General features: G+C 49.5%; 9 protein-coding genes across 9 annotated transcripts; 4 read left to right on the forward strand and 5 right to left on the reverse strand.

Moving 5' to 3' along the window:
- Window positions 1-336: 336 nt before the first annotated feature.
- Window positions 337-2277, reverse strand: FTJAE_8537 (SET domain protein; the record flags this gene model as incomplete). The annotated part of the gene is made up of 4 exons (XM_037355364.1): window positions 337-441; window positions 611-1492; window positions 1611-1799; window positions 1900-2277. The coding sequence occupies 4 exons, from the start codon at window positions 2275-2277 to the stop codon at window positions 337-339; spliced, it is 1554 nt and encodes a 517-aa protein (XP_037204366.1).
- Window positions 2278-2798: 521 nt separating this feature from the next.
- FTJAE_8538 (GTPase) lies at window positions 2799-4268 on the forward strand (the record flags this gene model as incomplete). Its single annotated transcript, XM_037355365.1, has 3 exons — window positions 2799-2844; window positions 3167-4185; window positions 4239-4268. 3 exons carry the CDS (start codon window positions 2799-2801, stop codon window positions 4266-4268), a joined length of 1095 nt encoding a protein of 364 aa, XP_037204367.1.
- A 386-nt stretch (window positions 4269-4654) lies between these two features.
- On the reverse strand, window positions 4655-6848 carry FTJAE_8539 (f-box TPR repeat pof3; the record flags this gene model as incomplete). The annotated part of the gene is made up of 5 exons (XM_037355366.1): window positions 4655-5500; window positions 5552-6196; window positions 6254-6376; window positions 6427-6699; window positions 6756-6848. 5 exons carry the CDS (start codon window positions 6846-6848, stop codon window positions 4655-4657), a joined length of 1980 nt encoding a protein of 659 aa, XP_037204368.1.
- A 1330-nt stretch (window positions 6849-8178) lies between these two features.
- FTJAE_8540 (aminodeoxychorismate lyase) lies at window positions 8179-9054 on the reverse strand (the record flags this gene model as incomplete). The annotated part of the gene is made up of 2 exons (XM_037355368.1): window positions 8179-8290; window positions 8348-9054. The coding sequence occupies 2 exons, from the start codon at window positions 9052-9054 to the stop codon at window positions 8179-8181; spliced, it is 819 nt and encodes a 272-aa protein (XP_037204369.1).
- Window positions 9055-10239: 1185 nt separating this feature from the next.
- FTJAE_8541 (mitochondrial import receptor subunit tom-70) lies at window positions 10240-12284 on the forward strand (the record flags this gene model as incomplete). Its single annotated transcript, XM_037355369.1, has 3 exons — window positions 10240-10422; window positions 10553-11981; window positions 12034-12284. 3 exons carry the CDS (start codon window positions 10240-10242, stop codon window positions 12282-12284), a joined length of 1863 nt encoding a protein of 620 aa, XP_037204370.1.
- Window positions 12285-13275: 991 nt separating this feature from the next.
- Window positions 13276-14363, reverse strand: FTJAE_8542 (uncharacterized protein; the record flags this gene model as incomplete). The annotated part of the gene is made up of 3 exons (XM_037355370.1): window positions 13276-13620; window positions 13676-14212; window positions 14289-14363. 3 exons carry the CDS (start codon window positions 14361-14363, stop codon window positions 13276-13278), a joined length of 957 nt encoding a protein of 318 aa, XP_037204371.1.
- Window positions 14364-15900: 1537 nt separating this feature from the next.
- FTJAE_8543 (u3 small nucleolar ribonucleoprotein imp4) lies at window positions 15901-16855 on the reverse strand (the record flags this gene model as incomplete). Its single annotated transcript, XM_037355371.1, has 2 exons — window positions 15901-16791; window positions 16850-16855. 2 exons carry the CDS (start codon window positions 16853-16855, stop codon window positions 15901-15903), a joined length of 897 nt encoding a protein of 298 aa, XP_037204372.1.
- A 642-nt stretch (window positions 16856-17497) lies between these two features.
- FTJAE_8544 (regulator-nonsense transcripts 1) lies at window positions 17498-20800 on the forward strand (the record flags this gene model as incomplete). Its single annotated transcript, XM_037355372.1, has 2 exons — window positions 17498-17784; window positions 17902-20800. 2 exons carry the CDS (start codon window positions 17498-17500, stop codon window positions 20798-20800), a joined length of 3186 nt encoding a protein of 1061 aa, XP_037204373.1.
- Window positions 20801-22564: 1764 nt separating this feature from the next.
- FTJAE_8545 (mannosyl-oligosaccharide alpha-1 2-mannosidase 1B) lies at window positions 22565-24377 on the forward strand (the record flags this gene model as incomplete). The annotated part of the gene is made up of 2 exons (XM_037355373.1): window positions 22565-24151; window positions 24204-24377. The coding sequence occupies 2 exons, from the start codon at window positions 22565-22567 to the stop codon at window positions 24375-24377; spliced, it is 1761 nt and encodes a 586-aa protein (XP_037204374.1).
- Between the last annotated feature and the right edge of the window lie 1436 nt (window positions 24378-25813).

A 25813-nucleotide genomic window follows, 5' to 3' on the forward strand; every position in this document is an offset into this window, starting at 1 on the left:
GGTACCTATAGGTGAAGCAATTGCCGGCTACCCCACAATACCAGGATGTCAATGCTCCCGTCAACAATAGCCGACAAGCATCCACTGTACTGTAAGGTGTGCTTCGGTCAACTGAAATCTTCTTCTTCATTGGTCGCTGGCTGAAACGCTTGCCTGTCTTGGGAAACTTCCATCGATCCGAGATATGCTACCACGTGGTCGTCCGCAAAAAGATGGGTCCTCTGTACCGTCCCGATGACGCACCTCGTTAGCTGTTTACTCATTTTGGATCGCACAAGCAGATGTCTCGAAGATAGATGTGTAAAGAAAGCTCGGTGTGTGACCGAGCACCTCCTGCTATGTAGGTTCCGGGACACACAGACTAGTAAGCCAAGAATGCGGAGAACGTTCGAGGACCTGGGGGAGTTTCCGGGGAATCTGGGGAAGTGTTTGCTGCTTGGCCTGGGTCGCATACATGAAACATGGGAATTCAAAAAGATATAATAGCTATGTGTATGGCAAGCTGTGGCAAGCATAATCTCCTGAGCCACTTGGCTTGTCGACTTTACCACATCATCCATCGGTCATGGATGGATGTGCTGAAATGAAAAGGAGATATCGTAGTACATACCTGTTCATCCAGTGCTACCGCAGCGCTTTCAAGGACACTGGCTTCTGTTTCTCTGAGCTTTTGGGCCAGTTGGAGGCGCCCATCTCTGATCTGTCCGGCCCGGCGCAATGGCTCGAGTTCATCATGGGAAATCTCGGAAGAGAGCTGCATGAGATGGTCGGTTACGACTTCATGCAAGACCGAAACAGCTCGAAGCCTAAAGATCTGACAGAGGGGGTGGTCCTTGATGAGATCTCCGAAATCATCTGCTCGAGCCGTGGCATCTTCGTCCTGCCAGAAAAGCCTTAGCTCCCGGTCTCCGTTTGTTCCTTGGAGGATCCTGAACTCCAGACCATCCTCCTCATTCAGGCACATCAAGTAGACGAAAGGACATTGCCAGCTTATTTTCCCGTTTGATCGAGATAGCTTAATAGTTGGCGACCCTCGAAAAATGTGGAGTTTCGCTTTTCCTAATGGATCGTCGGCCAGCAACTCCAGAGGTAGAGTCAGTTCCTCTACAGTGGACTCGTGGTCAATAAACCCATAACTGAAGATCATTTCTGCGGGTGCCTTTTCTCCGTAGGATATATTCACTTCGTCTCCAATGGATATTTCCATACCAGGCCGAGAGAGTAAGACAATATTGTTTTCGTCGTCTTCGTCATAGTAAGCAGTTTGTGAGTGTGAGTGGTTGGCCATGTCAAGGACAGGAACCATGGCATGCCCAGATCTCGGTAGTTCCAGACATCGCGATCTGTACCACGCGTCAACCAATACCCAATCATCAATAGTCACCGCCTCTCTTTCCCAAAAGAACGAGTTCCAAAACGGAAGAGTTGATGATCTTTCGGTGAGTTCATCAAACTCCTTGTTCAGAGCTGATAGTTTAGCGTCTAGTGCAGCCTACAGTGCAGTCAGAATCCTTTTGTTCCGTTGCGGGGAAATCGTTCTTCAGGCAGAGAGCCTGCGGCTCCGCAACCCTCGGGTCTAGTTATTCTCTCGTGTTTGTGGGAACACATACCTCTAGCGAAGTGCCCTGGAGCAGAGCTCGCTCAAGTTCCGACCACATTGTTGGGACTGGGATATCACGAGGCAGAAACTTCAGGTACTCCGTCCATGGTGTTGGTACAAGGTCTCTTGGGCTCGAGGCATCTCGGCTGGAGAGAACGAGATGTGCCAAGAGATACAGCATGATATCTGCCCGGGTCGACTTTGATGAGTAGCAGTCAGCGGTTGTTAGTGCACGCTTCGAGACTAGGGCTGGCTATTGCTGTATTGGAGAACAGATGTCTTATGGCTTAGCGACATACCTGATGTCCTGCAGAGTCAAGTAGTTGACGAAAGTTTTGATCGACCTTGGAATACTCTTCGATGGAAGCGGTTGAAAGGATCAAATCATGAGGAACCTGTAGTATCTTTCTTAGGTGGTCGTTGGCATGACCATGAGTCTCTATCCTAGCTCTTTCGTCCTTTTCCCCATCTGAATTGCAAGCTTGGCCCTCTGGCCCTGGCTTGTCCTCAGTTCCTTCAAGTCCGCATGTTTCTACACTTCCTGTCAAGTTGTTGGTGGCCACTAAGCCAATTCCCTTTCCGTCCGTTTCTTGCAATTTGGCGTTGGTAAATTCCACATCATTCAAGCGTGCCCAGGTTGGGAAAATGTCGATTGGCAAGGTTGATTTTGAAACCATGGTCCAAAAAAATGAGCCCCGGATAAGTTTAGCTGGGAAAATGCAAAGGCTTTCAGGCTTTTTGAACAGGAGAATGTCGGCTACTATGTACGCTTGACACAAACCTAAGCGTGAGACATATAGAAAGGTTCAGACAGACATCCAATACCCGGGCTATTACCACCGACCACAGAAACTAGACCCACTTCAGCCTCTTTGGGCCGAGAACTAATTTTGCGCCGAGAAGCCTTCATACGATGAAACTGGAGTCACGTACACTCATTTCCTTCGTAGTTATCATATCGACGGCAGAGCCTTTTCGCCCTTTTGATAACATCCATACCTAAATAAGGATCAATCAGTACATCAGTGTTCTGCCGTTACTTTGTCAGAGGCAAGTTCCACATCAGTAGACCTTGTCTTGGACTCCAACCACGAAAGCAAACCCTGGTCTTTTGTATTAGGGCTGAATCTAGCGACTTTACCCTCCGAGGGGTCGAGCCTCTATCAAGTTCTTGGACTGAGCAATACGCTTCTTCGTCATGCCTCGCGATCCCCTCATCGGCCTCGTGGGAAAGCCCTCGGCTGGTAAGAGCTCTACGCTCAACAGCTTAACTGATGCTTCGTCTAAAGTTGGTTGGTAGAAAGACCCTGGCCAAAAGCTGTTAGAACTTGGCGCTGATCGGAAATGAAATAGGCAATTTCCCGTATGCTTCACCCTTGTCTTATACTACATGTTTCTGTTGCTCTCCATCTCGGAGCCTATAATCCTGGAAGCTCGTGGTTGTTGCGAGAGCTGACCTTTCTAGGTTCACCACAATTGACCCCCAGCGTGCAATCGGCTATCTTCAGATAGAGTGTGCTTGTGCCCGATATAACGTATCAGACAGATGCAAACCCAATTATGGAGCTTGCGTTGAGGGCCGTCGTTCTGTACCTATTGAGCTTCTTGACGTCGCTGGTCTCGTCCCCGGTGCCCATGAGGGCCGAGGCCTGGGGAACAAGTTTCTCGATGACTTACGACATGCTGATGCTCTGATTCATGTTGTCGATGCTTCGGGTACTGTCGATGCTGAAGGAAAGGAGACAAGAGGCTATGATCCTTCCGTGGACATTGCTTGGCTACGAAGCGAAATCGTAGCTTGGGTTCTCGGCAATCTCATGCAACGATGGGGATCTATCCGACGAAGGCATCAGGCTATCAAGGCAACTGCTACAGAAACACTGCAAGCACAGTTCTCCGGTTACGGTGCAACATCGACTATTGTGAACCGCGCTCTTGATCGCTGCGGCATCAAGGAACCCCTAGAGGATTGGTCCAATGAGACCGTAGAGCTCGTCGTCAATGCCTTCATTGATGAGAAGTTTCCTACAGTCATCGCACTCAACAAAATCGATCACCCAGACGCTGATAAAAACATCTCCAAAATCGCCAAGCAGCAAGACCCTAATACCATTGTGTTATGTTCAGCCATCTCGGAGATTTTCTTGCGAAAGATGGCTAAACAGGGCTACATCAAGTATGTCGAAGGCAGCGAATTTATCGACACCAAGGAGGATCTTATAGAGCAAGGCGACCCAACCGGCGGTGGCCTCAAAGATCTCGACGAGAAAAATCGTAATCGAATCGAGAATCTCAAGGACATGGTTCTTTACCGCTTTGGATCTACCGGTGTCGTTCAAGTCCTTTCCAAGGCCGCTGAGCTCCTTGGTCTCGTGCCCGTTTTCCCCGTCCGGAATACCTCCACCTTCAGTTCTGGTGCATCGGACTCCAAGTTTGTTTTCCGTGATTGTGTTCTTGTGAAGAAAGGCAGCACGGTTGGCGATGTGGCTCGGAAAGTGATGGGAGATGCGCCTATCGCCTTTGTCGAGGGGGCTGGAAATATCCGAGTATCTGAAGACGACTTCGTCGCTGTGGGCAAGAATGATGTATGCCGTCATCTTCCATTTGTCCAAACTGCATACTAACGGAGCACATCCAGGTTCTATCATTCAAGGTCGGCAGAGCCTGAGCTACGAATGTCGTTGGTTGAGATATTCTAGCCATCATTGCTGTCTTCAGAATGCATATTTGTACGGCAGGCGTTGGGGTTGTTGTTCTTAAGGTAGATCGGGGTATGAATGTCCGCACAGAAAGAAGTCTTTCGGTTGATATCGAAGGAAGAAACGATATGCTCTATATAACGCACTCGGAAGAGAATCGATTAATAGCATGTCACTTGAATTGTTTCATGTTATCTTGTGTGCAATACGGGGGTCTTGAGGAGCCGACAGTCATGAATCGCAAGCCTGCGATGTGTGGTCTTCCCCTCCACATGAAGCCCGCGCGTGTATCTCATATGGCAAAGACAAAATTATAATCTAATTGCAATCAATGCCTTAATGGGGGCAATTGGGACTAACCATCTATCTTTAGTGGCCATTCCCTTGGCCTGTCACCCCATATAAGCTCTACTCCGTGCATGTCCGTCACTTTACGGAGTTTGTCTCCCCATTCCCCATGAACTGTTTTCTGGTAAATACGTTGTATGCGGGTAACCTTGAGTATCGCTTCGATCATAATGCACAACTCGCGAGCCTCATAATGCGACGAGTTGATTTCGAGAATCTCGAGGTTAGGGAAGCTGGCTAGAAAACCCGGTAAATACATCTCGTCGATGGTCTTGGGATATGAGCGGAATCGGAATTCTGAAAGCCCGATAGACCTGATAGCCGGCTCTCCACGCAGCCAGGCATGATCTTGGATGTGTTTGGTACTGCCAGATCCTTCAAGAACGCCTTGAGGATCGAGGGGAAAGGCAAGATCGAGAGTATGGAGCTTGTGCGAAGTGAGGGTATCACGAAGCACCTTTTGCAGTTTTAATGGCGGTACCATTGCTCGCCGGAGACGCAATGACCGGAGATCTGAATACTGGCAGTTTTTGTCATACCCATCGGTGGCCAGCATCTCGGGCTCTCGATTCAGTATCTCGGACAGCATGATCAAACCAAGGGGCCCCTCGTCATCAGGTCTCCATCGAAAATCAAAATCAATGTATTGCAGTGTGCGGCCTCCACGTAGCGAAGTTAGATGCTGGATTGTTTGCGCAGTGTTCAGGTCAGAATCGTTGGGTCCATGTACTGTAACTGCTTTGAGTTCTGGCCAAAAGTCATCCAGTTTAGCATCTGCAGGAAGTTCCCCAGAAAGTTGAACGTCTTTCAGATAGAGTTGCTCCATGCGTGGCGTCTTTAAGGCCAGATGCCACTACACTCAGTCAGTTAGGCGTTCAATATTTCAGAGAAGAGAATCGCTCACCATACGCAGCCTGAAAGGACTCGGCCTTCGAGGCTCTTCAAGTCGCATGTACTGAAGATTAGGTAAATGTGGAAAGATTATCTGGTTTGATGAGTCGATTTGGGGCAAGCCGTCGATGTGTAGAGTTTGCAAGCTCTCATGGGCATGTTGTAAGAGTGATACCATGATATGGGGCCTCTGGATGATCACGTCCTGCAGAATGATATGGTTCAGCTTTTTAAGTATACCCTTTGCTGCCGGTATACTTAGGTCTTCCTCGGTAGAACCCCTCAATTCGAGATGCTCAAGGTTCTTTGACCCTTGTAATAGGGCAACTAATTTGTGCTGGGTAAGTCTGAAGCGCGATATGTCTTCGACAATGATTTGGCGGACGTCGTTTCCAGAGAAAGAAATCAATTTCTTGAGAGACTTCACGCCAGGTGGCCGGTCATGGGCAAGTTTCTCTCTAAAGAACAAGGTACGCCACAGCCGCTCATTGCCATGACTAGTAAGGTACTGCCTCCATTCCCTGGAGACACCAGTACATCGGACGAGAGACCCGAAATCGAGATAGTGGAAGATACGCTGAACAATCTCCTGCGGGTTTCTTAAAGGGTCTTTGCGATAGAACCGTATGTGCAAGGGTTGTCTTGCGGCTCGGAGTTTCTACCTTCAGGTTAGCAATGAATCCACTCACAGTCACATGAATGAACAGCTCCGTACCTGAAACTTGGGCGATTCAGCAAGACGGTGTTTATTTCCGACTTCGATGCCAGCAGTGTATACTTTCCAAGCGAATTCATTTTTCTTTTGGAGGCGCGATATTTTGCCCAATCGTAAATACCCCTGAATAAGTAAGTATATCGCCGAAATGTGTTTGGTGGGGAGGTTCAAACATCTGGAAGTCGTGGTGCAAGTTCTAGTATCCATTCAGCGTCCTTTTGAGCTCTCTCAAGCTCCTTCATCTCTTCAAATGTTGCGGCACGGTAGTCAAGGGCTTGTATGTGTAGCTTATTATCGCATTTGCTGAACGTCTTGCGCACCGTGCAGGCACAGGTATACATGGCTTCGTGGAAGATGGAGCCACCCTCAGAAGCAACCTTTTCAAAGTTCTTGCAGCTACATCGTGGCCGTTTCTCTTGTCGAGCACAAACGCAGAGTTGCATTGCCTTAGCGCGAATAGTCAGTAACTGAGCAAGCAGGCTGTGCACTGTTGGCCTCATACTTTCGTGAATCGCTTGAGAGCGGGTTTGTATTGCTTGGCGCCATACAGTCGGCGGCCTTCAGCAATAGCTGACTCTTGAATTCCGGAGGCCATTGCTAGTCGCACTCAATAGTGTTCTGGTACATATAGCTGATAGATGGTGATGTTTCAGCAGATTGCCTCATTTCAGATATAATAGTATGGCCTGGTTTCCTTATTAGCGTTGAAACAAGAGCTTGGGCAACACATTTATATGTGAATCGGTGGCTTCCCAAGTGGCGAGATCGGGTCGAAAGACCGCACAAAGAACCGTCTCAACATTTGGACTGCGATTTCGCGAACAGAAGCTTTGAGGTTGTCTCACCTGTGCAGTTGTTCAGGATCGCCAAGGGACCGGCGTTCGTGTACCCCCAGAACGACAAGTGAGGCAGCAAGGATAAACCGTGCTCAGCATAAACGTCCCTGATGCTGTAGCTTCAGGTTACGTCGATACCACGGTCCGACCTAAGTTATATCCGTTACTCTGGCGTCGTTTCCTAGGCTGCGTGGAGGGGTAGGTGATTGTATAGGTGGAAGCTTTCCCCAGGCGACGCGTTTCTCTAAGTTTCACTTTCACTTCGAGTTACCCTATACCACAAAGCTTTCATAACTTTCTTTTTAAAAGTTAGAGCTTTAGCTGCTGAGCTACACTACCTACCCTTATATAGACAATAAGGAACAAAATTGCCTCATACCGGGTCAGTATAAGTTAATAGTATCATCTTGGTTGAAAGAAAGACCAGCAGGAATCTCATTGACATCTAATGTACGAAGTTAACCTGGCTCGTGCTAGGGACCAATCAATTTGTGCTGTTTTATAACCAGTCCTCGGTTGGCGATAATACAACAAGTCTAGATTAAATGTAACGGTCAATACCGGCCGCTGGGAAAATCGCAGTATCTTGCCTTTCTTAGGAGCCGACAGCTAGCTGTGTTGTCCTATTATGCTTCCCACTCCATAAATTCCCCTGATCAGGTGAAAACCGGCGCATGATATATACCAGCAGTGCATGCAAGTAGAAGAACCCGGGGGCCCGATAAGCTAAGCAAAAATGATAGTGACCCGTTTGTGAGAGGATACGATAATATGGAGGAAATAAAGGTCGAGTATATGCTTGATTTTCAGTGGCATGCAACATGCTCAGTCTACTTATCATCCAGAGTCGACCACAAAGAGCTGTAAACCTGATGATCAACTAGCAATATGGAGTGCATAAAATGTAAAGGTACACCAATGATAGATTGCCAAACAGTCTGCGGCTTAAGCAGCATTGCAACACAATGTTGACAACTCACGGTCAAACCTGTATCCATACCCAACTTGCCACCAGACGAGCGTATACGAAGCCGTGCTGCATGGTGGCTATCGATGGGGATCCTATTATATTAACCCGACAATTTCCAATCAAAGGAGACGGATAGTAGCCGGAATGAATCCTCTGACACCGTTGCTAATCCAACATTCTTCGCCATTGATCAAAGATTTTGAATCGATAACTTGCTCAGAAGCGAGTCCTCTGGTCTTAAATCAGTATCGAGACCCTTATTGTTCGCTGACTGACAGGGGGCCATACCGTTCTAATGCCCAACGTCTCGAGGTTCCATCTTGGCCGCCATTCCCTTCCTCCCAGCTGAACTGGGCTGCAACAGGTGGTGTAACCCAACGGCCGGCCCTCCAGAAATAGGGCGTAGTAAATGTCCCTTCCATCACAGAACCGTCGTCTTGGCTTACGACCAAGACCTCTATAGGATCTGCATAACTAATGCCAGCACGCTGTCGGGCTGCGTCGTACATGGCCCTCTTTGTAGTTTTAAAATGAGTATACTCGGACCTTGTCGTTGAAACCTGATCCAGGAGAACCGTATAAGTAGAACCCTTCTGTGGCTCGCTTTCCAGTGAAGGACGAGATGGGTCTGGAAGCCGAGCTGGTAAGAGGTTGTGTATGGGAACCTCGGGTGTGCTGGAGTGCTCGATTCTGATGTCGCCTTGATGAGACACGACTATTTTAAGTTTCAGTGGTGTTGGATGAGATGGTCCTATAGCGTTTGCAATAAGTTGAGCCAGATATGACAGCCCATCGTCACCGGATAGCTGATCTGCTGCAGACTGCCACCCCCAATGTGTCGCTGCCTTGAGAAGTCGATCTCGGTGAAAGTCAAGCATGTACAGAGGGGAGTCGTTCTCAAAGTTCCAGCCCTCGCCAGCGCATCCCCGACTTTTCAACTGTGCAAGTTTAGCGTCGTACCTCATAGAGGTGAAAATGGAGAAGTCGTCGGACATTTTTCTCAGTACATGTTTTGGAGTTAGTCGGACATGACACTTAAGTTTTGAAAGGAAGTTGTCTTGGGTTGCATGGCCACAGTGGTAACATTAAACCTACTACTAGAGGTGAGGAAGTAGGGCAGAATTAGTAATATGAACCCGTATTGAACAGAAACAGCATAGTAGAGCAAGGGAGGTTTCTGTTGACTATCAATGTCTGCCAATCTCCATGGACGAGAGGTCGAATTGATTGCTTTTAGATGCAGAAGCCGCTCTCTCCAGGGCTGAGCCGGGGAATTATTATTAGGCACAAGGCTTTGTCAATGTACCAGAGCCAATCATGATATGGATGTTGCATATCACAAATTTTGGTAAGGGACTGCTTTGACAAGACTTGCATTCAAGAGCCAAGCATTATCCATTCATCCATGCCTACTTTAAGCATGCATGTGTATATTTATCCCCCGTATTTCTATCGTGCAAGGACTTTCCAGATCGATCTCGTGTAGGAGAGTGCCGAATCATGAAAGAATCCCCGCAACATGTCACCTCATAATTCGCAGAAATCGGCAGACCGCCAACCATCAAAATCTTGACAGGGGTCGTGGGGAGAACAGAACCATTGGGGCATTCTGTTAACCGCTAGGGATTGAGAACACATCCGACTTGTATATCATGAATCTCAAGTTGTTATACCTGCTGAAGTACCAAGGTAGTAGTTTGTAGGTAGTTCACGTCAAGGATAAGGTAGGCACCTAAGAAGTGCCCAGCTGAGTCCATAGGCAAGGTACCGAGACCACTTAGCCTGCCGTCCAAGTGCCTCAGGCATGATAGAAGGACGTCACCAAACACATAGCGTCACTACGAAGTAGGAACCTCACTTGGGCAGGTCTGAGGTGGGCATCCATATCCAAATTCACTACCTAAAGTTGGTGCTGATCGGAAAAACTTTCAGTGGATCCGGCCCGCGAACCTCCACTGTTCGCGCCAAATTTCAAACAGAGCCGTCAGCTTTTTCTGCGCGTGCCCAGCCCAGCCCGCCGAAGCTACCAACTGTGATCTGGTTCTGGTTCTGTGATACTGCTCCGGTCCGCGCCCATACATCATCGGCTTCCCGACTCCCTTCAATCCCGCATCGACGGCTTCACTTCTATTCTCGCCCCCCGCTACGCCGATCCCCTTCAATAACACATAGACTTCGCAATGTCGGGTCCAATTCCATCAATGGCTCCAGGCCAGCCAACCTACATACCTGTCGACTCTTCCTCCGGCCTCTGGGAGCGGTTAACACATTGGGCCTCCGAGAACAAGACTGTCGTCTACACCATTGCAGGTGTTGGTATTGCTGTGACAGGTGCCGGTGTTATTTACTACCTCAATGACAACGTACGTGCAATTGCCACTGTCTCCATTTTGATGATGTCGGATATTTCTGCGGGCACCTTGCGGCTCTGCGTCGGATATCACTGCACTAATAATGAACAAACCTTGACTAACTGACAATTCGAAACTGCAGAGCGGCAAAGACACAACACCAAAGTTGAGCAAGAAGGAGAGGAGAAAGCGAAAGGAAGCCGATCGCAAAGCTGATAAGGAAGTGCCCTCAAGTGGCCCCTCTCAACCCAAGCCTGCCTCTGCCGAGAGCGAGCCCGAGCTGCCCGAGGTCGATGAAGAAACTGTCTCCGGCCTCACCCAAGAACAGCGTGAAGAGTATGCCGCCAAGCTGAAGCAGGCTGGCAACAAGGCCTATGGCGATAAGTCATATAACAAGGCTATCGACCTCTACTCCAAAGCCATTCTCTGCAAGGCCGACCCTGTCTTCTACTCCAACCGGGCAGCCTGCCACAGCGCAATGAGCGAATGGGACCAGGTTATCGAGGACACCACTGCCGCTATCAACATGGATCCTGAGTACGTAAAGGCCATCAACCGCCGTGCTACTGCCTACGAGCACCAGAAGAAGTACTCCGAGGCCCTCCTCGATTTCACGGCCTCATGTATTATTGACAACTTCAAGAGCGAGTCTACGGCCCAGGCTGTCGAGAGACTTCTCAAGACTTTCGCCGAGCAAAAGGCCAAGGAGATGATGGCGTCCCGACCACCTAAGCTGCCCAGCCCCATCTTTGTCGGCAACTACCTTCAAAGCTTCCGCCCTAAGCCTCGCCCCGAAGGCCTTGAGGACTCGGAAGAATTGGACCCTGATACTGGTAAGGGACAAGTGCAGATTGGACTCCAAGCTTTGGAGAAGAAGACTGGCGATGGCTATGAAGAGGCTCGCCAGGCTTTCGAGAAGGCTCTAGAGCTCGGCGACCTGGGTGAGCACGAAGCGCTTGCTTATAACATGAGGGGTACATTCCGGACCTTGCTAGGTAACCATGCCGAAGCAACGCAGGATTTCGACAAGAGCATCGAGCTCGACCCCACTATGACACAGAGCTATATCAAGCGTGCCAGCATCAGCCTGGAGCTGGGCGAGCCTGACAAGGCCGAGGCTGAGTTTGCCAGGGCTCTCGAGCAGGACAAGAACGACCCCGACGTCTACTACCACCGCGCTCAGGCCCATTTCATCAAAGGAGACCTTGCCGACGCCCAGAAAGATTACCAGAAGTCGATTGACCTTGACAAGGACTTCATCTTCTCCCACATCCAACTCGGTGTCACCCAGTACAAGATGGGCTCGATCGCTTCGTCCATGGCTACTTTCCGACGATGCATTAAGAACTTCCCTAAGGTACCTGACGTCTACAACTACTATGGAGAATTGCTCCTCGATCAGGGTAACTTCTCTGAAGCTGTTGAGAAGTTCGACACGGCTATGGAGATGGAAAAGCAGACCAAGCCCATGTCAATGAACGTTTTGCCCTTGATTAACAAGGCTCTGGCCCTGTTCCAGTGGAAGCAAGACTTTAAGGAAGCCGAGGCCCTTTGCCAGAAGGCCCTTATCAGTAAGTATTCTCCTACACAATGCAGCCAATTATTGTGCTAACAATAACCTAGTCGACCCGGAGTGCGATATTGCCGTCGCTACCATGGCCCAGCTCCTCCTTCAACAGAACAACGTTCCTGCTGCTCTTAAGTATTTCGAGCGCGCGGCCGAGCTCGCTCGAACTGAGGGTGAGATTGTCAATGCCTTGTCATACGCCGAGGCAACCAGAACACAAGTTCAAGTCACAGAGAAGTACCCAAAGTTGGCAGCCAAGTTGGCGGGTGGCGCTGGGCCCGGTGGCCTTCGTATGGGTCCCCAATAAATGTTGTACAAGAAATAAACACCAATCAATGAATGGCCGAGGCGTGTAAAGTGTACGAATTAGGAGCAGACGAGAAAAAGGATGGCGTTGATTTAGGATGGGACGCGGGACATAACCAACCACACTCTGTCCACCGAGGGAGCTTACCCAGCTGCTTCCTCACCAGCAAGTAAGGTCCAATGCTCTGCAGTTGGGAACTATAATGCACACAACTGAACCCAATTGTACCTGTATATAATAAGTGCTTCTCTTATGTGTTTCTTAAGCATATCGGGAATTTTTGAGGGTGAACGCAGGGCAGGTACTCAGCAGGCTTGGACATCATTTGCACTGGTACATGGGAGGAAGAAAAATGAGTCGTATTTTCTTTTCGTCACGCCCTGTCCGATGACTTGTTTATGAATATGGGACTCAAAATCACTATGTAGACCGATATGATTGAACAACCTTTAAGGGCATGACATTAATACCATGAATCTCTACTCCAGTAGCCTCAATCACTCCATGACGTTATCTGGATCGTGTTTCAACATGCATATATACAATAACGGCGATGCTCCTCATCTGTCTGCCTCTCCTCCTGTAATTTGAGGACGGACCGGTAGTATTACAAGAGGAGCAAAAAAGATAGAACGCCAGTAGACAAAAAAACAAAAAATAAAAGCAAAAATACCATCTGAGGATAAAAGCTCACATGAATCCGGGTTTTTCATTAACAGTCAGGGTGAGCTCCACCCTCTCCTCCACGACCCCAACAAAAAGGCCCCTAACGCTTCGGCGCCAAAGGGAAGAAGAATGATTAAATACTGGAGGCGGTATACGGATTAAAGACGTGTCGTATCCTCTGGTCTTGTGGGTAAAAACGGAAGAATGGGAACTCAAATGCGTCGTCGAGATATCTATGAAGGGAAAAACGAGAAACAAAAACAAGCAGAGCATCAGCATCAGCATCATAACATCGGCAATGGAGTTTGAGATGATGAGCCTTTTTCTACTTGTTATTCGCCACAGAAACACCGACACCGACACCCACGGCAATAGCGATGATGATGAGTAGGACGACGAGGGCACACCACCACTTGAGCTTGCGACGGTTGGCGGCGTGCTTCTTGGCCACCTCGACTTGCTCGTTGCCCTTCTCCATGTGATCGACGGTGTTGATAGCATTAGTTTCAGCGGCCTGGATGACCGGCTCTTGCTGCTCAACAATGGTGGCAAGCTCCTGGTAGAGGATGGCAAGCTCGGAAAGAGTTTGCTCAATGCGCTGAAGTTCACTGTGACGAGCGCGAACATTACCGAGTACGGAGCTTGCATGACCAGTACGATTTGTTCGTAGCTGAGTGTCTCATTAGTCATGCTGCCCGAGAAAGTAGCTGGGGGGGATTACTTACAGCAGTCTGGAACACACCCTCGTTGCCCCAGTCGGCGTTGGCGGCTTCTTGAACCTCTTGCTCGGAAGCATCGGGGTTGACGATACGGTATTGACGGGCAATCTGATCGCGATAGCGCTGCTGGTAATCCCGCTCGATGCTCTGGTACTTGTCGAGCTCTGACTTAAAGAAGGTCTTGAGGGACTGCAGCTGGGTGTTCTTTGTGGTACGGGAGCTGTCGTTGGTCTTTGCGAGATCGCGCTCGAGTCCCTTGATGCCATCCTTGATAGCGGTGTTTCGGATCTGGGTCTGAGAAACATACTGCTCGAGGTCATGGTTGGCGGACCCATCGGTACTGCTGAGGGTGCGTTGGTGGAGCTGGCCGATGTAGTCGACGTCGTTGGTCAGACCCTTGATTTCATCGCGGAGTTTCTGCACGCGGTTCAGGAATTCTTGCTGAGAAAGACTTGAGCTAGTAGCTGTAGCCTGTTGCGAATAATCCTGCATCTCATACTGGTCATTACCATGGGCTGGCGCATCTTGCGCATAAGGATTGGCCTGTAGTTAGAAGAATTGGTGTCAGCATGATTGTGGTCAGTTCATGAGGGACAGGGGACAACAAGGCTGCGCGTACCTGGCCATAGCCATAGGAGTTATCCTGAGCCGAGCCCTGCTGGTAAGGGTTCTGATTGTACTGATCGTAGGACATGGCGCTCAATTTACTCGAACAAGGAAGCAATGGCGGGGGATGGATGGTGATGATGAGAGGAGCAAAAAGCACTAATAGTAGGCTGGTGCTGGTGCTGGTGGTGAGAAATGATGAGATGAAGCTACTCGACTGAGCTTTAGTTTGTCTTGGCCTTGAGATCAACGTGGATTGGACAATATGGGCCGGGGCCGAGCGCCAGAGCTTAGTGGCGCCAGTGGACTTTTGCGGTTTTGGTGGATTTGGGCACGGGTCCTTCAGTGAACGGGTACGAACGTGACGTGACGTAGGTGCCCCGGCAGGTTTTTGGGTCTGAAAAAGCTTGATCTTTTTTGGTTGAACAGGCTCAAGAGAAATGAGTAAACAAAAAAACAGCCTCGCTTATTGAGATCGCCAACCTGATCAATGCTGATGTGGCAACTAGCCTAGACGTTGATTTTGGCAGAATGAATCATTCAAGTTCAGGTTTCAATTGCTGACCGAGAGGGAATTCACTCGGCTTATGTATGAAGGTCCATCCTAAAACTGAACCCCCGGCAGTATCGGATCTACCTAGAATCGTTAGATGACTGCGTACGCAAGTGGCGGGTGTTCATTCGAACCAAACACGGAAAAGAAACAATGGGTAAGTTTCCAGAAATACACAAACCCAGCTCAAGGGTCTCTTAGGTCTCTCGTCTTGTCGGTGACCCTCTCTCCGCCATTCAGCGATTACTACTCGTCAGCCATTGAGGCTATGGCTACCTAGGTAGCTATGTATCAACTGCGAATGCGAATCCCCAACTGCCCACTGAGGCTAAGCATTCATCTCCCTTGTCCGCCGGACCTAGAAATCGGGGGAGAGGACTATAACGAACCAGGCTAACCAGGTCACTTAATACATCGATGAAGCATTACCAAGCAATTTCATACCTTTTACAACTCACAAGGGAAGATTGACGTTATGGAAAATCATTGGTGTTTTGTTCTTACTCTGTCCCATTCCCGCATGGTCAAGAAATGGTGGCTGAGCCAAGACACTGGTTTGGTTCTAATGGAACAGTTTTGATAATAAATAGATAGCTGACATGACTCCAATTGAAACTGCTGCGGGACAATACACAGAACTGTTTCGTTTCAAGGGGATTTCGCCTCTGCAAGACCCAGCTTGAGCTCAATTCCATCTGCCTGGAGTCTTTTTCGTCACCCTTCTCACCTCAGTGCTGATGCTGGTCACCATAAACCAATAAACATCTGCCACTGTTAGTAGCCGAAGTCAGTTCTTCCAATACGACAGTCGCCATCTTCTCAGGGCCACCGCCTCATAATTTTGCATCGAAAAACTCCAAAACGCCAATAACCTATCACAGGGTTTATGCAATCATGTGTCGCTCCTGGTCACGATATATTCCAACCCAAGAAGTTACCTGGATCATATTATGAGCCGTAGTGCAGAGGCTGCCTAGGCCTTGCGATTCGAAGTGATTTCATTTCGATCGGGCAAAAGGTGACCATGGTATCTTCGATAGAATCAAATGCATATGGGAAGTGTGTGGCGTTCTCATAAATAGTTCTTCTTCTTGGCGGTTCGTGTGTATTGCGTGAGATGCCATTCAACGTCGCCATCCTTGTTGTCAAGCGTGCCGCTTCGAATCTCGAATACCCTCATTGTCATCCGTGGCCCGACTTCAGCCAGCTCAACGCTGTCGTATCCTGTCCGCACGAAAACATGATGCCTGACTTCAATGCTGTCCTCGATGTTCTTGAATGTGACGACTCGGTTGCCGACCTTGTTTTTGCTCGTGATGGCTTCCCTGGGAGGAAAGACATGTTTCAGTACTTTCACTACACGCTCGCCTAAGCGACTTGTAAAGCCATCAAAGATGAGGTGAGGGTACGATTCGCTCACGGTTCCTCGAACGCTTCCAGGAATATCGTGGCGTAAAACGACGTTGTGAAGAGAGAATGAGACAGTTGGACCATGCGGAAAATGCGACAATGTCAAAGCAGTTGGGGTGCCTCGATGTTCGTGAAGAAGGACGACGTCGGAGAGGCCAGCTGACTGAGCGGAGCGTACAAGATCGGGCAGGATGAGGTTTCCACGATTGAGGCGCACGGCAGTGGGAAGTAGAAGTCTGATCTCCTTGGCGAACGCTGATAATCTAGCCGAGGGATCTCGTGAAGTCGTCACAAGAACGCGAGGATCGACAATGCCTGAAAGCTGAGCGTACTCATCGTCCAGGTCGAGCTGCTCGTTGGTGGTGAGATCAGGTCGTGATTCGTCATACTGATAGTCTTTGCGAAGTGACTTGTCGTTGGCAATTGAAGGATCTAAAGGCTTGCCAGAAGCCAAAGAAGATCTCAATTTGGCTCGTTTCTCGCTGATCTCAGCGTCCCGCAGAAGAAGAGCACGTCGATAGAGGTAATCGCGCCTTTGGCGCGCTTGTTTGCGCTACACCAATAGAGTTAATATTCATGAGAAGGATATAGATACTCCTATTAGAACTTACAATCATTGTCTTGGCGTCTGCCCGCTTTCACAATGTGATGCTTGAGCTTTTGCAACATGTATAAAATTTCTAGGTTAGATAGGTACGCTATCACTCAGCAGCAAGAAAAAAGTTCTTATCGAGGCGGACATCCATTGATAACGAAAACCGCCTATCACGTGGGCGCAAAATGTCCCACCAGCTAGGTACACTTAGCAAAGAGGGTCCAACTGTTCACCTGGATAGAATTGTTCAACGGAAGGCATAATTTCTTGCCGCCAAACTTTGTGACGTGCGTTCTGTGACAATCCTTACTACTCGCCAAATCCGCCTGACTCCGAGTATATACCTCGCCGCCTGGCCCTTCTTTGTACCGGCGCATTCGTTCCCGCGATGATGTGAGCCTTACCAGCGACTTGCAACTTCCAAACACTTTTACTATCCGTTCCGAGCCACCTTGGGCCTCCCATACGGATACCTCCCGGAAGAATAATAGCTCTAGGTAAGTCGCGCTCGCTATCTTGGCAGTCGAGGAACGTATTGAACCTTGTCATCGCTCACTGCGTCACCGCCACCCTTACTTTGCCCTGACGCGGGGCATTCAGCTGCTGATAAGTCTTTGTGCAGAAAAACTCTACGAGCCACCAACAACTTAAACAAAACACCAACATGGAGGGCGCCTTCACCCATGTTGGGAATCATTTGATATCCGACTCTGCTGCTGCCATCAAAGCTGGAGCTGATGACCTTTCCACGATCGACCCTGACGAGAGCTTACTCTACCGCAAATATGGAGATCGTAATGGCCGCCGCCGAGCCGATGATGATGATAACCAGACCGAGGCTTTTGAAGAAGACGACAACGATAGTCTTAACAGCGTCCCGATCGACGGACTGACGGGACTCAAACTAAAAGGCCAGGATGAAGAGAAAGAACTTCCTGCCCATGCCTGCGCGTAGGTTTTATCTATGGCCTTGATATTTGGATCTGGCTGACATGGTTTTAGTTATTGCGGTATTCACTCCCCAGGATGTGTTGTCAAATGTCTCACCTGCAATAAATGGTTTTGTAGTGCGAGAGGCAACGGCACCTCGACCCACATTGTGAATCATCTTGTTCGAGCTCGTCATAAAGAGGTTCAACTCCACCCTGAGTCTACGCTGGGTGATACTGTACTCGAATGCTATAACTGTGGAACCAAAAACGCCTTTCTCCTCGGCTTCATTCCAGCAAAGTCCGATACTGTTGTCGTCCTCCTCTGTCGACAGCCTTGCGCCGCCAATACCTCCAACAAGGACATGAACTGGGATACATCACGATGGCAACCCCTCATTGAAGAACGAGCTTTTCTGCCTTGGCTTGTCGCGACCCCATCCGACTCCGAACAGCTCCGGGCCCGCCACCTTACGCCTAACATGATTGCCAAATTGGAGGAGATGTGGAAGATCGAGCCTAAGGCGACAGTGGTTGACCTTGAGAAGGCAGCTAGTATTGATGACGACCCTCAACCTGTCTTGCTAAATTATGACGATCCTTATCACTACCAAAACATTTTTGGACCTTTGGTCAAAATGGAATCCGACTACGACAAGAAACTGAAGGAAGCGCAATCAGAAGATGGGCTCCTCGTGCGCTGGGACTACGGTTTGAACAATAAGCATCTGGTCAGCTTCAACCTACACAAAATCGAATCCGGAGATGTCAAACTTGCTGTTGGTGACGAAATGCGCCTGCGTTATAAGGGCGAGCTGCGATCTCCTTGGGAGGGGGTTGGTTATGTCATCAAGATCCCGAATAACCAGTCTGATGAGGTCACACTGGAGTTGCGCAAGACTGGAAACGAAAAGCTTGTGCCCACTGACTTATCTCACAACTTCTCAGCAGACTACGTTTGGAAAGCTACTTCCTACGATCGCATGCAGTTGGCTATGAAGACATTTGCTGTTGATGATATGAGTGTGTCTGGTTACATTTTCCACACATTGCTTGGCCATGAGGTCCAGCTACAGGTCATGAAGACAAACCTGCCTAAGAAGTGGTCTGCCCCTGGTCTCCCTGATCTCAACCCAAGTCAAGTTGGTGCCATCAAGGCAGTTCTTCAAAAGCCCCTGAGTTTGATTCAAGGCCCTCCTGGAACTGGCAAGACTGTTACATCGGCTACCATCATTTACCACTTAGCCAAGATGAGCGGAAACCAGGTCCTCGTATGTGCGCCTTCCAACGTCGCCGTCGACCAACTCTGCGAGCGTGTTCACCGTACAGGACTCAAGGTTGTTCGTCTCACGGCCAAATCTCGCGAGGATGTCGAATCATCAGTCAGCTTCTTAGCTCTTCATGAGCAGGTGCGCATGTCAGAGCACAACAGCGAGCTTGTCAAACTTTCCCAGCTGAAGAACGAGCTTGGCGAGCTGTCCAGCCAGGATGAGAAGAAGTACAAACAGCTTACCAAGATCGCTGAACGAGATATCCTTAACAACGCTGACGTCGTCTGCTGCACGTGCGTGGGAGCTGGCGACCCTCGTCTTTCGAAGATGAAGTTCCGAAATGTTCTGATTGATGAATCGACCCAGTCGGCGGAGCCTGAGTGCATGATTCCTCTTGTTCTTGGATGTAAGCAGGTCGTCCTCGTTGGTGATCACAAGCAGCTTGGCCCTGTTATTATGAACAAGAAGGCGGCCAAGGCTGGCCTTAACCAGTCGCTTTTCGAGCGCTTGGTCAACCTGAAATTGTCGCCTATCCGGCTCAACATCCAATACCGGATGCACCCTTGCCTATCCGAGTTCCCTTCCAACATGTTCTACGATGGTAGTTTGCAGAACGGTGTCACTCATGAGAATCGCCTTCGAAAGGACGTCGACTTCCCTTGGCCCGTCGCAGAGATGCCCATGATGTTCTGGTCTAACCTGGGGCACGAGGAGATTTCTGCCTCTGGAACTTCATACCTCAACCGCACGGAAGCATCCAATGTTGAGAAGGCGGTCACTCGATTTTTTAAGGCCGGCGTTAAACCCGCTGACATTGGCGTTATTACTCCATATGAAGGCCAGCGAAGTTACATCGTGACTACTATGCAGAATTCAGGAACCTACAAAAAGGAATACTATAAGGAAGTCGAGGTCGCATCGGTTGATGCGTTCCAAGGCCGTGAGAAGGACTTTATTGTTCTATCTTGCGTTCGATCCAACGATAATCAGGGCATTGGGTTTTTGTCTGACCCTCGTCGTTTGAACGTGGCCTTGACTCGAGCCAAGTATGGCCTCGTCATCCTGGGCAATCCCAAGGTTCTGTCCAAACATGAGCTTTGGCACAATCTTCTTGTCCACTTCAAGGATCGCAAATGCTTTGTCGAAGGTCCGTTGACCAATCTGCAGGCATGTTTGCTCCAGTTCAGCCGGCCCAAGGTCAGCTATCGTCAAAAGAACCAGCAACCACAGTTCGGAGCCGGCAGCTATTCCAATGGAGGACGCTTCAACCCCCCTCCATCTGGTCGAGATTTCGATGCAGGCTCCATGGTTTCCTACATCCCCGACGATGTGTCTTCTGTTCATGGCTCTGCATTTGGAGGTGCCTCTCTTAGCAGCGCCTTCCCTCCCATGTTCTCAAGCTTCACTCCTGATCAATGGCCTGGACTTCCTGGGGTCACGGCCCCAGGCCGAGGCGGGAAGAGTCGCGGACGTGCTACGGAAAGCATTGCAGGTGAGAGTGTGGCCAACTCCGAATATACGGATGCATCTTCTAGTGTCATCGGAGGTAAAGGTGTTGGCCAGGGTGGTGTTAGTCTTGGAGCAGGGCTCCACGACGCTGTCACAGGCATGCGGCCTGTCTCCTACAGCCAAAGTGATCGGCTCAAACAGTATGTTGAGAGCAGTGGACGCATGGTGCCTGGAAATGGTTATGGACGACGCTTTGATGATGACGAGAAGAGTGTCAGTACGACATTCCATAGTCAGATTGGAGGAGGCTACGACTGAAGGACAGCATGAGCACTACGGGTAGATGATTCCAATTTTGCTTTTGCATCCCGAGGGCTCTGCTGCACGGCTTGTCAGCACCGCGGGATCATTGAGCGCGGAGGGAGGTTCCCATTGTTGTCTTCTTGTGAAGTCTTCCCAGCAAGGCTGACACCTCCAAGGCTTGCCCATTTCTGTGGAGACCGTGCCGTGCCCGTTTCATGGGTGACGCCCGGCTGGATAGGCCAGGGCGAAGACAGGAGTCGCATTGCCGGAGGCTCAATCTACGACGGCCTTTGCAAGGTCGCAGTAGGCCCGGCAGGTGCAGATTGTCTTGATCTCGAGAAAGCAGTGCAATAGTGGAAGGGTCAAGGAACGTGCGTGGTGATTAGAAGTGTTATTGAGAGTGGCCAGCAACGAAAGACTGCCTTCAGATATCGTCATACGAGATGAGATGTTGGAAGAAACGCCATGGATGTCGTACTGGCAAACCCCTACATCGAAGAGCTCGTGGGCCACTCACTTGTTTGGTGTTTTTGCACCGTACGTTGAAATTCTGAGTTGGCCTTAGTCAGTCTTTACCAGATAAGTAGATAACAAACTTGAGTCGTTCTTTTGACCTTCAACATCCCATGCAGGAACAAGTGTCGTCAATATGCAGGTGAGTTCTTGAAGGGCAAGGAATGGTTCATGGAATGTGAAAAAACCCATGGGCTTTCTGAACCAGGTAGCATCACCGTGTCTTTAACCAGAGAAACTACTGTGCGCAACATACCTAAGGCATGCCAATATAATAGGTGGACGTTGAAGTTGCTTTCTTCTGGACCATTGCTCTTCTAAAGAATTAACTTGGGTGTGTGAGACAGTTCAGCCATCCAATGCCTTAGTAGGTAGGTATGTAGTACTCGGTACAGGGGAAACAGATTGGGTCAGGGCCTAACTTTAGGGGCTTGTGATTTACGTCAAGGTCTGCAGTATCCGTACCTGCGGTTGCTTGTTAACTGTGAACGACTGTGGTGAACAAAATATTGGGGCCTGGATCGTTACACCAAATCCAGATATCTACCTGGGTACAAGGGTACTTATGAGATCACGCTCCTGCCTCCCCACCAAGTCCCGTCTCGTCGGGGCAGACGCGGAAGGGCCTACCTTATGGACTTTGAATTTAGGTAATTGAGAATTATGACATTAATACGGTAGGCAGCAATTGTGAGCACGATAAGCCTCCATACTAATGTAGGTAGGTACTGTTGATCAGGGCTTGTTGTATGTATGTACTAATGTACGTGGCTTATTACCTAGTAGCTATAAACAACTAACGCAAGCCTCCCCCCTTATAGGCGCATATGCAACCCCTCCCTCCCTTGGAGCTGGCGGACTTGGCTTCCACTAACAGGACGAATGTCACTCTCCCTTACTCCTTTCTCTCTATTGAGCCTCCACGCACGCTTGCGCCGCACATTTATTTAGTGAGATGCAAGACATTCCCTAGGTACCTAAGGCAACTCGAGGTCGGCCGCAACTGTGTTTGATTACTACTACTTACTTAGGTAGATAGGTAACTGGGTATTTCTCATGCAAATTACTTTGACTCTTCTTCCCTTTTCCCTCCCTAACATTCGCTGCGCGGTGCTTCCATTGCTCGCTTTCTACTTCATGCTTAGTTCGCCTTTCACGTCGCTCCTTTGATCCAATTATTCTTCATCCACCTGCCTCTAATCAGTTGAGATAACTACATTATTTCGATATCTAACCGTTTGACCCCGTAATGCACATATCATAACCATGTTAGCCACGTTTCAAGGACGACCAGGTCGTCGCTACATTAGCCTCTTTCTCTTCATCGCCATCACATGGTTCCTGATCCATAACTTTCGCCCCTACGAGCGCTATCGTACTGTGAGAATTGGCACCTATAACTATCTTCCGAGTAACTACGATTGGAGCAAGCAACAGGTCTTCCACCCAGTCGAGGATGTCAAGAGCCCACCGAACGGCACGTTTAAACTACTGCCACGAATTCAGAAAGAGCGCACCGAAGACTATAAAGAAGACAGCGAAACCACGGCTAGGAAAGCAGCCATCAAGCAAGCATTTACCAAGAGCTGGGAAGCCTACAAGAAGTATGCGTGGGGTTGGGATGAGCTCGCACCCGTCTCCCTCCGTGGAAAGATGACATTTTCTGGTTGGGCTGCCCAAATCATCGATGCTCTCGACACTTTGTGGATTCTTGATATGAAGGATGAATTCAGGGAAGCCGTCAAGGTTGTCGCCATGATCGATTGGTCGCGGACTGGCGACGACTACCTCAATCTGTTCGAGGTGGCTATCCGTCATCTTGGTGGCCTCCTCTCCGCCTACGAGCTTTCTGACGAAGCTGTTCTCCTCGGCAAGGCCATTGAACTAGGCGAAATGCTGTACGCGGCGTTCGATACCCCCAATCGATTGCCATCCCACTGGCTCTATTTCAAGGCTGCCAAGAGTGGCTCCCAGCAGGCGGACGCATCCATGTCTGGTGCTGCGGGAGGCTCAATGTGCCTCGAGTTTACCCGACTGTCCCAGATCACTGGCAACCCCAAGTACTACGATGCTACTGAGCGCATTAAGCAATTCTTCTACCGCAACCAGGACAAGACCAAAATTCCTGGCTTGTGGCCCCATGTTATGAACTACCGCGATGAGAAAGTTGACGAAGCTCGCTTTACCCTCGGTGCTGGTGCAGATTCGCTCTACGAATATTTGCCGAAGATGCATGCTTTATTGGGTGGTCTGGATTCTGAATATGTCGAAATGACCACAAAGGCGCTTGATACCGCTGTCAAGCATATTCTATATAAGCCTCGTAACCCTGAGGACCTGGATATCTTGATGTCCGGCAATGTTTTGGCAGGCGAAGAGGGTAGCAAGCCTGAGCTAACCGCTGAGATGCAGCATTTGACATGCTTTGTCGGTGGTACATATGCTCTGGCTGGTAAACTCCTCTCTCGGAGCGACTTCGTTGATCTCGGCTCTCGTCTCACCGCTGGCTGTGTCTGGGCATACGATGCGTTCCCCACCAATATTATGCCCGAAATCGCTCAGCTTGAAGCTTGTGAGTCTATCACCAGCAAGTGCCGCTGGAGTGACAAGCCTGTCGAGAAGAAGGATAAGCTTCCCGAGGGTTTCATTCGAGTTAGAAACTCGGAATACCGCCTGCGCCCCGAGGCCATCGAGAGCGTCTTTTACATGTGGCGCATCACAGGTGACGATGTCTGGCGGACTGCTGCTTGGCGTATGTGGGAGGGCATCGTCAAGCAGACCGAAACCCAAGAGGCTTTTGCTACAATTAGTGACGTTAACAGGAAGGGGAGCGACAAGCGTGATAACATGGAGGTAGGTTGCGCTCGCTCTCAAATCATTGGCAAAAAAAACTAACTTTTGCTAGACATTCTGGATGTCAGAAACAATCAAGTACTTTTATCTCACATTTGATGATCCCAACGTTATCAACTTGGATGAGTGGGTGCTCAATACTGAGGCTCATCCCTTGAGGCGTCCCAAGGGTGAGGAAGTTGAGGCCCCCAAGAAAAAGACAACGTGGTGGAAATTTGGCCATTAATCTATAGGCTTTCTTGACCTGGTACAGCTATGGGCTATTAATGGGCTACCTTAAAGTGTAACAAGTGCATGGTTTTGTTTTTATTGGTAGCTATACGAAATACTTGCAGCAATGAACTCTTCTTCCTCCAACATTACTTCCTACGTTTCTGAAGCAAGTCTACGTCAAGTCTATACCGAGTTGCGTTATGATACCTATCGGGAGAGCAGTGTGCCTAGGGGTTTCCCACTGGATCAAAGTCGAGATATGTGCTCCTGAAATGATTTATAACAGTCAATGACGATTCAGAATTAATCTATCCTGCAGCAAATTGATGTCATTGAACATTCAAAGGCGCCCAAGCTACTAGCAATCATCCCGCTACACGCATCACCCCGCCTGACGCATGCTATTTACCTCCAGAGATTACATCATCGAAAATAAGAAACTCCCTACCTTACCTAGGAACGCCTCCCACTCATTTACAAGAATCTTCTGCAACATTTCCACCGGTCCCCTAATTTCTCCTCTACCCTCTCTACCTAGACATTCTCTCTCCTCGGCCGTAATGCGGCATGCCGTTGCGTCCCTCTTCCCTCTGTAGCCTACACCCCGCGCCAATTCTTTCAACATGTAGCAATAGACTGCTCCGGTGTCGGACATCAAACATCGTCGCAATTGGGCTGCTGGCTCAGCAGCGAAGAGGGCGGCATGATGAGGTCGCGCATAAGAATCACTACGAGAGGCTTAATATAAGGCACGATGCAACACCTGCTGAAATAAAAAAGTATTGCTCCTAGCTCCGATGCTTGTGGAGTGCGGAAAGCTGACAGTTCAGGTCTTTCTATTCTCTTTCAAAAACCCACCATCCCGATGCAAATCCATCTGATCCAACCGCATCTTCGACGTTCTCCCTGATCTCCGAATCATATACTGTTCTGTCTGACAAGACTCGTCGAGCAGCCTACGATCGCGATGTCCTTCGTTTGCACCACCACCCACCACAAACTCACTCCCATCGCGGCTCTTACCACTCTCATCAGCCTGGCGGTCGCGCACCGTCAGGTTTGAGTCGCAGGAGAGGCACTTTTCGCGGTCCGCCCCCTAGCTTTTACCGCAGCGGAGGCTGGGGAGAGCAGGCAGATAAGCGTCGCAAGGCCCATGAAGAGAGTACAGGTGGTGGAGGCACATCAACACACGAACACGGCGGATCGCATAGTCGCCAGAAGAGCCCATGGGGTGACCCTTTTAGTCATGAGTCTTCCCATGGGGGAATGGGACCTGGAGACGACCCTTTTGGACATCAGAATGATGTTCCTCACTTTGACAAGGCGGGACACACGCGAACACATAGAAGAGAGGACCAACGGCGCAAAGATAGGAGACATAGGAGCGCAATGGGCGACGATGACATTGGCTTCGAGAGTCAGACAACCACCACGGGCCATTTTATTATA

This window comes from Fusarium tjaetaba (assembly GCF_013396195.1).
Source record: "Fusarium tjaetaba strain NRRL 66243 chromosome Unknown NRRL66243_c0000186, whole genome shotgun sequence".
Taxonomy (NCBI): Eukaryota; Fungi; Ascomycota; class Sordariomycetes; order Hypocreales; family Nectriaceae; genus Fusarium; species Fusarium tjaetaba.